The sequence below is a fragment of the Aptenodytes forsteri genome, unplaced genomic scaffold (genome assembly GCF_000699145.1).
Source record: "Aptenodytes forsteri isolate BGI_AS27 unplaced genomic scaffold, ASM69914v1 Scaffold15, whole genome shotgun sequence".
Lineage (NCBI taxonomy): Eukaryota > Metazoa > Chordata > Aves > Sphenisciformes > Spheniscidae > Aptenodytes > Aptenodytes forsteri.
In genome coordinates, this window is record NW_008795129.1 from 23,139,249 (window position 1) to 23,153,759 (window position 14,511).

Genomic DNA, 14,511 nt, shown 5'->3' on the forward strand with positions numbered 1-14,511 from the left:
CAACCAGCACTTTGAGTGCCAGGCAGCTGTGCTGCAATCACTAGACTCTTGCTAACGTCTTGTTTGGCTATTTCTTTCCACATGCTCCTCTCCTTGCTATATCCCCTCTGTTGTTTCTCTATTTGAGATGACTGTGTGTCTTAAATCATGGCACAGTACCTACACAAACACAATGGCCATTGGACACTATCCCACCTTCTACCTGCCAACAACAATTTTCAGGTATTACTATTAATCTTGTAATTGGCCAGTGTCTATTAAAAGCAGTTCTTTTTTTAGTGCCATAACTACTTTCCAGTCCATTAAATAGGCTTAGAGTTTACTCTGAATATACATATCTATGTCTGGGTATAGATCAAGACTGTGCTAACAAGGCAAACAGCCATTTGTGCATTTTTTTAAAACTATACATATTGAAAAGTAATTCTCTGGGCTGAAATTCATCCATGCAAAGCAGTCTCTCTACTGAGCCCCATTAAATGACCTTTTATAAAGCTGTGATGTTTTGCAGGAGACTCTTCAGGTTGTGAAACTCCCCCTTCCCTGCAACAGCTGTTCTTCCTCTGGACACAGCTCTAAATCACATCTCCAACACATTCACAGTCCTTTAACTGGTAACAACCAGAGAAACACTCTTCATCCACCAAGGCATTACCGACACCCTTGTTTTTCAGCGCTATAATTATTCTGGGTTAGATTTGCACTACGTTTACATGAGAAAAGGAGCAATAAGAGTTCTTTAGTCACAGCCCTATTCAGACTATTGATTTTGGCCAGATAAAAGGCTATTTGCTCAATACTTTAAAAGAGGTGGAGAGAGGAAGAAGGGCAGAGAGGAAAGCCATAGTTCTGTTCTTGTCTACACAGCTGCACCACGGAAAGAAGTGACGCCCTCCTCATGTGCCACTCTTTCTGCAACACTCTCCTTGGACTATATAATATCTGCTGGCTTTTCTCAGAAAAGAGTTCAAAGTTGCAATGAGGTTCTGTATTTTGTTTTTAAACCATAAATCTGTTATTTGTACTGCTTTTTTTTTTTTTTTTACCTGTACGAATGTCATGGTTAACACCTTCTACTGAAATAACAGCATTTGGGATTCCCTTTCCATGCACATCTTTTACTATGCCTTTGATGCCTCGATGGACCTATTGAGAGAATAAACAAACAAATATATATTGCACAGCAATGAACAGTACTATCATTAGGAAGGTACAACTAATCATTAATTCCATATGTGAATTAAGTGTATTCTATTCCTACTTTATGGTTCAGCAATTTTGAAATATCGTTATTAACCCAGTATCAGCCTTCCAGGCATTAGCTACTTCTGAACCAGCTTACAAATTCTGTTAGGATTCCTGAGACATCAAATTCAAGAGACAGTTAAAACAAGCAGATAAAGCAGCAGACATAAGGTTTTCTTTTCTGGCAGTCATTTCTAGCAAGCTTTGCACTCACATCAAATTTTAACAAGCGTCATTATTTTGTCCTCCTAATGGATGAAGTGATAAGCCAGTATTGCTTATAGGTAAGGTTTCTATCACAAATACCAATAATCATGTAATTAGTCATGCAAGAAAAATATCAGAAACCTTAAACTCCCTTTCAATCTGAAAGGAGTCATCAAGTTATTCAGAAGTTGTTCTTCTGTTGAATACATTTTCCATAAAAACAATCAGGGACTCGCGGTTGTTTTCCCATTCTTCGGGCAGCTCGCTCTCGTGGGGATACTTGTCACAGCCAACGTAGATGGATAGTTCAAAGCAGTTTGTGTGCAGATAACTGAAGTCATTTATGCCTGTCAATAGGAGGTAAAAAAGAAACAACTTTATATCCTCTTTTAATCTATTGATCAGATCTGATTATTTATGCAAAATAATATAACTTATTTAAACATAAACTGGGTATTTTTCTAGCTGACTTAGTCTGCAGGCCTGGCAGGGCAGAAGTTTTTTAGAAATGCCACGTCTCCTGTAACAAAGCACCAGAGTAACATCAGAGCTGTACATTTAACAAAACAAGGCTTTCTAAAGACAGCGTCCCATCAACACATTCAAAACAGAGGACACAAGATTGCAGCATGACAGCGTGGGCCACTGTGTCAGCCCAGCACCACATCCCCAATTCCTTTGCTGCAAGGAGCAGCGTCCTTCTGCCACCACAAAACTTAAAGGAAATAGAGATTTAGCAGAAAACAAACAAACAAACAAACAATTTAAGCACATTCCAGATAAAGTTTCTATGACATTGATGGAGAAAATGGGGTCATACCAGGAAGATGTTAGGAAAGGTCTCTCTCTACAGCAAAAAGTTTGTGCTTTGCTTTTACGAAAGCACTAAGCTTCGCTAATCCTGGACACATTCCCATGGAGCACCTCTCACTTATGATCGCCCTGGGTAGAAATGGGATGGTCTACATTAGTTTGCATGGATGCGCAGCCATTAACCGAATTTATACAACCCTAAATGCCAGGACAAAGAGTAATGGGCACTCAGTGATTGTTATGTAAAAATGATTTATCAGAACAGTTGATGAAACAGTTTCTCAGTCTAAATATTTTCCCACGTAAGTAATCTAACTGATAGGAAAGCCAGAAAAATCAAGGTAGTAATACTTCCTTTAAGTCATATATGGTGTCTGTTTTCTTCTAAGGAATGAAAGTATTTATTCTGGTTTTTCTCTATTATGGCTTTGCAGAGGACTGGAATCTGCACCGCTGCTCTGCAGTAGGGATTTCCATTAGAAATATGTCCTAATCAAAACCCAGGAACCTCAGTGCTTCTGACCTCTGAGGAGCTGCAGTTTAAGTCTACGTTACAGAGAGCGCTGTGACCCTTGCAAAGGTCCTGAGCACTAAGGAAGACTGTATTTAGATACAGATCTCAAACATTTCCATTCTCTAGGTTTCTCTCCCGTTTCTCACAATTATTTTTCCTTTGGGAAATTCCATTTATTAGTTCTCCACAATCACACAGATAACATGATACAGTACATGAACACTAGAGGAAGAAATGATGTGAGCTTCATTTCTTATTCCACCTGCATTTCTAATAAAAATTATTTTTAAAAAAGGTTTATTAAATATCATTAATTGTTATATTTTAAATAGCAAAGATTAGCAGGAAATGCATTCACCAAGTGCTTCTGATTGAAAAGAGTTAAAAAACCCCCGTAGTCCTGTCCAATTACCATGGAGCAGTAGTCAAGTATTTAATGAGCCCTCAGTGCCTTCTGGATGCAGAGCAGGAGGATTATATAATACAGATGTTAAGCTTTTCACTTTTGTTGATGGGGAAGGCCTAAATATCAGACAGTGGCATATGTTACTCTGCATAAACGTGCTTCCCCTCCATTTGAGAAACAGCCACAGTTATTTTCCCCTCACACATTGTATTGCATCCTGATTAATATATTGTGAAAAGTTTTGCAATACACAGTAATTGCTCAGTTTTAATACATGTATTTAAGAAAACAGCTTAACGTTGCCAAGAGCAACTCTCCGTGTAGTGTCTGAAATATGCAAATCCAGCCTTGAAAACACTGGAAATAAAATGAAATTCATCTATTCTTTGCCTTTCTGCAGTTCACCCAGTGCAGAAACGTTACGTGTAAAATTGCTGAAGAACTTGCATTCATTGCAGTCCAAAATATGTGCAAGAAATAGTATGGCTGGGTTTCAAAGGCACACGGAGGTGTTTGATATCTGTGCAAGGTATCTGTGGTGCACATACTTCTCTAGGGGCTCTCTGGTGCTGAAAAGGAATCAGAAAAATCCCTTATAAATTTTCTCATGGCATGAGCAGTGAAAAGTTTATATGCATGATCACTGCAAGGCCAGGCAGCAGGTGGATGAGGAGAGAGAGGATGGGCAGCTTCAAGTTGTGTTACAGCCAGGAGGTGCCACCCACACCAAAAGACAAGTGGGGCAGCTTTCTGCAAGCAATATATTGGGGTGTCACCTTCAGGTCAGATATTAAACAAGCAGGGGGTTAGGAGAAGAAAGTGTTACATGTGGATCTAAAAGGCAAATAGAAAAAGTGGAGTGAACTATAAAACTACATCTATATAGTCATGGAATTACAGAGTGCAAAAAAATAGGGGAAATCTGTCTCCAAATCTAGAATCATATTTGGACAACTCTTTACAGCGCAAGGTGCCATTGGTTAACTATCAGCTGCAATACATATATACATACGCGCATATATATGTATGCAATACAAATCATCCTCTTCCATTTGTCTATTTGGAGAAGAGGTCTAAAACCATCCTGCAGGTTGGAGGCTGAGCTCAAATGGAAACCACATCTTTTGAGGCTTAGTCTGGAGTCCAAGGTGTAAAGCATCGAAAGTAAAAGCAATTTCAGCATTTTTCTCAATGACAGTCTTGAAGTCTTATTATAACGGAAGAGAGCAGGATGTAAATTATAATGAGAAACATCATAAAGCAATAAAACAAATCAGATGAACCAAATCCAATATGCAATTGTTACTAAGAAATCAAGATACTATTCAGCATCTATATTGTACATCATTACTTAATGTAACTTAGTGTGACAGCTGTTAGTGACATGGCCAATGTCATCTTTTCTGGATCAATTCATAATCATGTTTCTTATAGCACTTAGGAAAATTGAACTCATAAATTAGATAATTAAGTGGTCAAATTAGCATTCAAAGGTTTTTTTTAGAATTTGCAGAAATGTGAAGAAATGTATTATCAGGCATTGGCCTTGTGATCTAAGAAGTTCAATCTTCCCCCACCTCCGAATTCACCCAGCACTTTTTAACCTCCTGAAAAAATATTTGAAAAGTTAATTCTTGGCTCTAGCCTTTAAAGGCTGGCCAGCATTAACTTTACAGGGGCCAATGTAAAAGCCATTAAAGTTGTGTCCAAAATTTAGAAATGTTTATGCAGTGAAACTACCTGCAAGTTACAAACAAGAGCCAGCTCCAATAAAACGCGGTCTGCACAGATGCTCACTTGCATCTGTTTGCCATTACTGCTGTAGTTGTTCCTATTGTTATTCACATGATGGCAGATACACAGCTCATTTCTTAATTTCATAGAATATGTTTTCTAACTGATGCACTTATAAAAACCAAAGATTTTGAGCAGAACTGTGATGAATCAGCAGAGTGCCTGTTCCGAGTCTGCTCGAAGTGTACACTCATAGAGATAACCCGCCTATTGCTGTTAAAAATGTGTTTCTAATTGGGCTTTCCTAGAAATCAATGCTTTCTCTCCACTCCAGGGACACGGCTTCCCCTTCCCACTCCTTGACAGGGCAACAGGCTTGGGCATATGGTGAGCAATGCAATCTGTAATTTATTCTAACAGCAGAAATACCTACGGAACCCACGCAAAGTTTAAGTGTAAGCAAGTCCAGGTCTTTTAAAAATAGGATGGTAGCAGCCTAGCAGCAGCTTTTTCTGGCTTGTTTTTACAACTCAAAGTGAATGTGAGTGGGGGCTGATCTGCAACTGAGTTCAGTGAGCAGGAGGCTGAAATCATGATTTTCTTATCCAAGGGCCACTGGAGTCTCTCCCCAGGCTCCCAGACTGGTTTGGGAGTCGCTGCTTCGGCTCTGACACTGGTTACCTCTGCTGTTTGACAGCATTTTTCTGTTGACAACTTCTGAGATGGCAACCGACAAGTTCCCCCCTGCTAGTGGGTTTAGACTGGGTTGGTTTTGTCCTGACAAACCATCTTGAATGTATAGAACCCATAAAACGTATTGCACGTGCACTTTTGGAAACCTCAGTACTAAATGAAATGATCACCAGGTATTAGTGACACAGTCTCCTTCAACCCTCTGGTACCTGATGAAATGCAGTGAACAGACTTTCAGACAGGGAAATTCTCCTCTTAGTGCACATGTTTTACCACCATTGCCGCTGCAAGGTACACCAGACAGTGATGGCATTATCATATTTAGCAAGGTAATGCTAATTGCAGTTTCTACAGACACTTACTTCCAGCCACGGTATGCCAGGAGGCACCATTAACAGTGCCATCCTCCTTTTGGAAATCCTCTGTGTGACACGCTCTCCTTCTCGCATCTGTCATCAGGCGGTGAGTGGAGGCATAGGAATATGCAAGCCAGCGAAAGACGTGGTCATCTGGGGTAGGTGTGTAATCCTGGGTTTTCCACATCGATCGCACCATATCGTAGGGGTACGCCACCACCAGCTCTCCTCCCTGCAAATTGCCACCCAGCACAAAAGGAATTTTTTCCATCCATGCTATTATTGCCCGTGTCTCAACTGCCACCTGAGAAAAAAAGAAACAGCAGCTTTAATTCAACCTGTGAAATTTGATAATCTTCTTTCAAAGGTAGACCAGACGCAGAGTCCCGCTGTGAGTTTCTTAGCATGGAGTGAGTAGCCAGCACAAGAGATGTGGCCAAGGAGAAGGGCTTCTTTAAATTATGGTGCTTGCCAGCCATGCTTTGGAGGTCACTGACAACCCATAAAAACTAACAAAATCTTAATGTTTGTAATTTATGCAGCAGGAACATCTTTGAACAGCGAGGCCAAGAGCAGCAGCCAACAAAGATGTCAGACCATGACACTGCTCCCCCTGCCATTGGCTGAAATGAGTTTTCGAAATAAGGGATTTTAAACACAGAAATGTTTCTAAAGCCCACAGAACTGCCACAGTTAAGTGCCTTCCCCTCAAACTAGGGGAATCTCAGCCACTAGAAATAGTTGCCATTATATTTAAAAGGCCATGCAAAAATAAGTTAAATTTTTGGCACTATGATCCAACAAACAACTTTAGCATAAGCCACTGCATTGGTTTTGCATATGCCTCAGTGTTTGCTGTGTTATTTCAAATAAGAACATCAAGAAAACCCCAGGAGAAATCTGTACAGCAACTGAGTTTGCAAAGCGCTCATCTACGCTGCAAAACTAGGGAGAAGCCCAATTCACAGGACAGCCCTGTGATGGGTTTCTCTTTGTCTACCTGTTGCTACCTAAAAGTTGGGTATTGAGTCCTCCAGGTTCTTGGAATAGCCCAGGGAAAAGAGGATCCTCCAGGAAGCAGATGCCTTCATTCCCTACGGGGGTGAATGGTACTTTTGCAGTGTATTTTTATTTCCGTTGACTAACAAGGAAGCCTAGGCAAGTAGCTTAGATCAGATGTGTAACTTCACCCACGAGTTACTAATTTCTTGAGAAATGTAAAGCTCACTCCTTCAGCCTGCCCCAGCCTTTGTGTTCCCCGTTCTCTGGTCTTACTCACAGTGGCATTTTCGGACAGGTACCAGTCAGGGATTGGGATGTGATGGTTTGGAACTTTTCTTTTACTCATCTTCTGGTCTTCTGACTCCCAGAGCAAAGAGTTTAAATCAGGGAAATTATTGTTGATATCAATGCCATCCTGAGTCCATCGTCCTAAAGACCAGCCCCCTAATTCTGAACCCTTCAATTTAAAAAAATAGAAAAAAAAAAGAAGAAAAAAAAGACAAATGTTCATTCAGAATGCGACAACCTGTGACCCCTCAGCAAAGTGTCTGGGGATGTGTCAGATATAATTCTATACAGAGAAACGGAAGGATTAATTATTTAATTAACTGAAATGAATAATTTGCTTTTTTTCATTTTGTATGAAACCTTGAATGAGGTGAAGCAAAACCCATGAAAAATTACTTGGGGTTAGCCAAAATGTTCTGTTTTGTTTTCAAGGTTTCTATTTAAGACTGGTTTTCCCCTGGGTTGCGATAGGGATGGCATATATTCCCTTCCATGGCTGTGAGTGCAACTTTTGTATTCCAGTCTTCTACAGACTGCCCTGGAAGATTTTCCAGTGTATTTGTCCAGCTCCTGCAATTTTTCCTCCTGGTGTCTGTCGTCTTCCAGACTGAATTATTATGATGCCCAACACATTGTGCTCTCCTTAAAGACGCACTATTAAATTTCAGCTGTGGAGGAATGCAAATTTTCATGTGCTTAGCTTGTTTTCTCATGAGAAAGAGACTGCATGAATTTTCCATTTTCCATAATGGTGTTCCCATTGATCTATACACCTCAGTATGGTTTGTTCTGGCAGTCTTCATGACCCTCCTTTCCATATACATCTTCCTGTTAGCCAATGTCACATAGAATACTGTTTCATTCAGCTTTTTTTCTGAGTAAGTTGTTTCAGTGGCTTATGCTTGCTTTGATGTGTTTATTTTTTAATTTATTTTGATTGCTTGTAAAATACGATCTTTGAAAAAAAAAAACCAATGACAACAGGAGCATGTTTCATTAATCTAATACAACTAAAATAATTCCTTGATATGTCCATAATCATATTACCGCTTTATATGCCTTGTCATATCCATCTGGGTTGACTGAGGGCAGGAGGTGGATTCTGGTATCCTCAATGAGATGTATGATGCGTGGGTTCCCAGCCAGGTATTCCTGACACATGAACTGCATTAACAAAAGGATTAGCTCACGTCCAAGTACTTCATTCCCATGAGCTCCTGCAATGTACCGAAATTCTGGTTCACCTGTTGAAAACACACGGGGCAGAAGTGTAGTCAGAGCAGCAAATCAAATATCTAACCAAATTTCATTAATGTCAATCAGCAACATTTCATTTAAGGAGAGCTGGAGAAATGCCTTAACTGAACAAATGATAGGTGAAAATGTAACTTTACAGAAACAAATAATTACTTTCTGTTGCTATTTTAGAAGAACTGGCTTACGTATCAGTGATATCTAAAGCCACTGTAAAACCTCCAAAACCCATTTTCCATTAAACAGATTTTTAATTATACTCACAATTTCAGCATGTTACAGGTATATTTTAAAAGCTCTAATAGTCTAAAAATAACATGAAAAATACATTGCTAGTAGTTCTTTGGGACAGCTGTTAAGGGTCTTAGAAGATAACAGTCAGTAACTGTACATAATTGATCTCTGACTTCACACACTCCTTTTCCTTCACTAATCGAAGAACAGGTTCACATGTATTTTTCAAGGTTATACTGAATACCGCAATACTTGCACTCAACTATAAAATACTTCAAAGATGATTAGGAATAGTGCCAGCTATTAAAAAAAGCCCCACAATTTGGTTGTCCTTTGTATGAATAACACTTGCAGACATCAACAGGACAGACGCTAACTGGCCAAACTATGTTTTGTGGCTGGATCCACCCTCCCAGTTTGTCTGGTCCATGATATACTCCTTGCATGTTTTCTGCAGGACTCTCAAAAATAGGTAAGTGGACAAGGCAGATTAGATGAATTATTCTGGTGTTAACATCTGAGATTCAGAGTGCAGTCTAAGGTCAGCCTCAAGTCTACTGAGAGATTACATCTACTGTGCTCCATCCCTTATGGCAAAGTAAAGAGATGTCTTAGGAGCACGTCGCAGCATTCTTCCTTGGCTGGGATGAATACATATCAGGTACTTATGGACATGACAAAGCACAAGACGCCTTTATTCCAACAGCTGCCCCAGGCACTATTATAGCGAGATCTTTCTTTTTCTCCACAGAAGGACCAAAGACCGAATGAGTTTCTATTCTGAAGAATTATATCACCGTAGGAAATTGTATGCCAACACTCATCAGTGAAAGACGATTTGGGAGATTTGACCTGTCCTTTCTTGCAATGCATTCACCCCATATAAAAAAGGTAAATTTCCAAAGGTACATAAATCCCCACCACTAAAATCCATTCCCCAGTACTAAAATTCACTTTTATTTTTTTATTGTAAAGAATAAAACTCATTATCATTAAAGAATTTGATCCCACATTCAAAATGCCTTCTATTTGTGCTCACCCTCCTCTTCCCAATTTAGAAATATAGTGCTGAAGTTCCTCCCACATACATTTGAAATCTTTGTTGCCATGAATATAATTCCATCAGTGATAATTACTGCAGATACAGAGAATGAGCATACAAAAAAAGCCAAATCCCAACACCCTTCAACAGATTTAGTTAGACTAAATCCTAACCAACTTCGTGTTCTCCTGGGTTGTCAGAAATCTCGACAGCATACAGCTTTAGTCCTTGGTTGCTTTTTCCAATATTGTAAATCCTTGTGATATTCGGGCACATTTTATTCACAGTTTTCATCAACTGCCAACAAAAAAAGGACATATAGTTAGACAATGCAGCATCAAAGTAGATCCACTACTAATTATTTCATTCCAAATTGGTTGTGGCAAAACCTCTTCAGTTTCTTTTCTGATTATTTCTTAGTTGTAAAAGCTTTATGTTTAGTTCATGAATTACAGCTCTGCTATCACACAACATTATGTTTGTTCAGCTGGAACATGCTGAATACTGTCTGCTGAAACCCCACAGCGTAGGTGAGGTTCAAGATCTTTCTTACATGAGATGTATTTGTAATATTATCACAAAATTAAGGACTTGAGGGGGAAGTCCAATAGGAATAAAACCAACAAAAACATGACTACTATACAACCAAACACATTTTCAAAACATTATGCAATGGAGGATAATTAGCCACCTTAACACTTCTACACAGTCTGTGATTTACTGTAGCTAAGTAACTTGAGATGGCCCGGGGTGTTAATGGCATGGCAATGCATACACATTACAGGTTGCCACAGACACTCTCTGGCCAGTAAAGGAGATTTCTCTCTCCTTTGCCCTATGTGGCAGCAACTTAATTCAAAACAAACTAAGAGACTGATATCATCCATTTAAATACGCTTTTCCCAGTGAATTCTGATTACACCTGCCTCCACTGAGGTAGAAACCAAGCCCCCCCGCTTCTTGATTTACAATGTGAAATCTCATATGGAAAAATTGTTAATTAAGGCAGTGTTGATGTGGCCAAAATAGTGAGATAAATATAATCTGAATGACTCCATAAACACAGCAGGATATACTCCTTCAGTAAATAACAGATTCCTCAGACTTTGCTTACCAAGTTTCAGCAAAAAAGAGAATTAATAATGGAAATGCGAACAGATGGTCTGAAGACATTCCTATCGTCAAAATCTATTCTATTCATTGTTTCTGCAGATATTGCATGACATAGTCAAAATATAATCGAATAGCCTTAGTGCTTACTAAAGTGCATAAGGAAGGTCATGGTTAAGAGTATAGTTCTGTTCAAATGAATGGAGTCACACAGATGTCATCCAGATAAGGGTATCTGGAATCTAAATTGTCCCACAAACACTTTACTGTGACATTTCAGCTGAATGTTAAAATTTACAAACAAGACTGAAAATTTATGTGTTATTAATAAGAAGTTATTGCAAATAGCTTTAAATGACATGAATTTATCTGTCTTCATTTTTTTTTTCCATTGGAAGGCATTAAAGAAAGAAGTAAGGACTTTACTGTAAATTGGAACCCTAGAGAATATTAATTAGACAATCTTTTAATAAATAAGGGTGCATACATTATTGAAGAAATACTGTAGCATAACAAAACTCTTTCCTCATGCAGTGTTAATTTAGAAATAATATTGGATGATCACAAGGCTGATGGTTTAAAAAATGCAGTAATTAGATGTGTCCGATTCCCATGACACCATTTAGCAAATCTAAGTGGAAACACAATTCACATTGGGAAGAACATCATTAAAATTCCTCTCATAAAAGACTTCACTTCTATTTATAATCATGTTGCAAAGAGACCAAAAAGATGCTATTTTTATGTGTTTGTTCATCTCACACGTTGGTTTTATACATACGAGAAACAATTTCTTTTGCAAATCTAAACTCAGCACTCATCTGAAAAATACAGCCAGATGTGCTCTTTCAGTGTATTGTCTAGTTTCATATCTACTTTTTTTCACCACTGTCATCATAATGCGTGTGCTGGTATTATGGGTTCCCAGCTATTTCCGTGAAACTCTCTTTAATGTTCTGGGCATATGTAAGTAACTACATCATCATTTGTTGTTCCAGCTGAAACACATATGTGAAGCCAGAGGACATTGTTTTATATTTTCTAGTGCTTGGTTTAAACAAGTCAATTCCCAACTTTTTGAGACAGACTGCCTTAAATCTTCACGGTCAAGAGCTACCACATCTGAACCCACTCATAATGAACCAAAAATACTATCAACAGATATGGAACTATGGACCTCTTACTAGAGCCTCACAGACCAAAGCTTATCCAAGGTCTACTGTGTGGAGATTATAGATTTATGTTCTACTGACAAGAGGATGAAATGGATTATTATTAGATCAGACACCGTGGTTTTCTCCAATAGAGATAAACATTATTTTTTTCACTCTGCCAATAAGTACAGATATTGCATTAAAAGAAGGTCTATTTTAGCAGGCTAAAACCCTCTTTCTGTAATGTATAAGTAAGTTACTGTCTCAGCTCTGTGTTTACTAGTTACTAGTTCCTCTCCTTACACTCTTTTCAAACCGCAGGAAAGTCTCTCCTGACTGATATATCTCTGCATCCATGCAGCTCCCCAAGATGCGAAATAGGGAAGATGAGCCTGCCTTCTCAGAGCTGTCTCTGAAATCAAGCTGCAGAGCAGAAGCTTTCCTAACATGCCTGGCACTGCAGTGGGCACAGGATACCCAGAGCATTGATTTAGGAAAGCAGTTAAATGTTAGAAGTTCATTACTAGTGAGAAAAATGCCTAGAACCAAGTTCAAAGTATATTACAATCAGTGGAAATATTTGTATTGGCCTCAGTAAACTCCCCATCATCTCTTTAATTGCAAGCATGTGATTATTTTTTCCGAGTCAAACAAAGAACCTTTCCTGAATTAGGGCCTCTGTAGTAGACTTCACCATGGCTCTTTTGATAGCAGTATGGATATAGTAATGTAGTTAAATGTTTATATGTAAATACAATACTGAAAATGAACATATTTCATATTTGCTTTTCTCATACCCATTTCCTACAAACGGCACAATAGGTCACCTGAAATGTCACAGTGTTTTCTTTGCGCTTTGTACAAACTGTCAAAGACAATTGATGATAACAGTCAGTCAGGGCTTTATTAACAGCCAGCAGGACTGTAAAACACTTCCACAATTACATTCACTAGCAGTTCTTATTTGACAGTTCCCATTTGTTTGTCACTACCAATTATTTACCCTATTAGTGCCCTGGAAAAAGACTGCATGCAGTCTTTGAAGAAGCCCCACAAAACTGGTCTCTGAAGGTCCAATTCCTTCATTTTGCAGAAAAGGTGCATTAAATGTAGGTCTAAGTGCCATCTACACTTAAAGGAGGCAAAAGGGCTCTCAGTCAATGCCTTTCAGGTTAGGGCTATTCGTTATCCTCTGTGGAGATCTCCATATTTCTTGTTCTGCTGCGGGCCAAACCAGAAACTACCTCCTCCTTGAGCCTGGAAACTATCAAATAGAGACTGTCAACCTGGCATTGCATGCAACCTAGGATGTTTGCTGGGTATCGCTCTAGTCTTCTACATTTGGTTGTTTCACCCTCAAATAAACCTGTTCAACTGGTAACATATGCAGTGCTCTTCAATTTTCTGCATTATCATTACATCACTTCATAAACACAGCTGGCCATGAAGAGCAGCACAAGACTTCAGGGGTGCCTGGAGTCTGGCTTGTCCAAAGATGTGAGTCACATCCAGTTAAATGGATTTCAAAATTAACACTCCTATTTCCTCAGAAAGATATGACCCACATTAGCTATTTCAGTCTATTTCAAAGACAGTTGTACTCAAATGTCCATCTCAAACTATTTCCGGGGATATCTATCAATTATTTTAACAGCTTTCTATACAGCATGAATACATCATGTAAATATTTTGGACTGTAAGACAATCCTGACTTCTGCATACAGGATACAGTGAGTGTTCCCATTGACCGAAAGAATCTTGAATGCTCTTTTAAGAGAAAAAATTGGTGCTATAAATTTCATCTTCCTAAACAGAAAGTTCTATTAAAATAATCTGACACTGAGAAAACCCCTCCCCCTCACAAATACTTGACATATTGCAATGTAATACAATGCTTCCTAAACACGGCCCAGGGAACCCTCTTCTCCTCCTCTTTCTTCAGTGTTTATGATAAATAACTTCAAAGAACAGTGTTTTTCTAAGATGGTTGGCAGTGAAGTATCTAACAAAACTAACAAATAATGCACAGTATTTTTTTAAAAAAAATAAGTTGACTCTGGAAATTGACAATTATTGTTCTATTTTACACTCAGAAAAGAAATTATTAAGTTCTGAGAATAGTTTTGAGTATATAAGACTTATTGCAAACCCAACCCACAATCTTCTTTCTACCAGCAGCAGAACCCAATCAGAATCCCATAAGCACTAAATAAATTAAGTATTTTGTCAAACAGAAAACCAGGACTTGGGAGAGCACAAAGACAGTTCACAACTGACCAGCTCTCAGCCACAGTCGCCAATTTTCTGCTTCTATGAAAAGTGGAAAAACATTTTGTTTTAAAGCTGTGTTTTTTTCCCCAAAGATATTTCTAACCTGACCAACCTGTCTTTCTGCAATAAGAATCTAAAATACACTTTATTTTATTGTTCTTGACAGTAATTATGCCAATTGAGTTTCT

General features: G+C 38.6%; 1 protein-coding gene across 1 annotated transcript in view; it reads right to left on the reverse strand.

The window, feature by feature from the left end:
* CPXM2 (carboxypeptidase X, M14 family member 2) overlaps positions 1-14,511 on the reverse strand; it is a 77,852-nt gene that overhangs the window by 4,467 nt on the left and 58,874 nt on the right. The window contains 6 exon segments of the mRNA XM_009277944.1: positions 1,047-1,146; positions 1,660-1,799; positions 5,975-6,272; positions 7,248-7,427; positions 8,306-8,502; positions 9,962-10,085. Of these exon segments, the coding sequence (XP_009276219.1) occupies positions 1,047-1,146; positions 1,660-1,799; positions 5,975-6,272; positions 7,248-7,427; positions 8,306-8,502; positions 9,962-10,085 (1,039 nt within the window).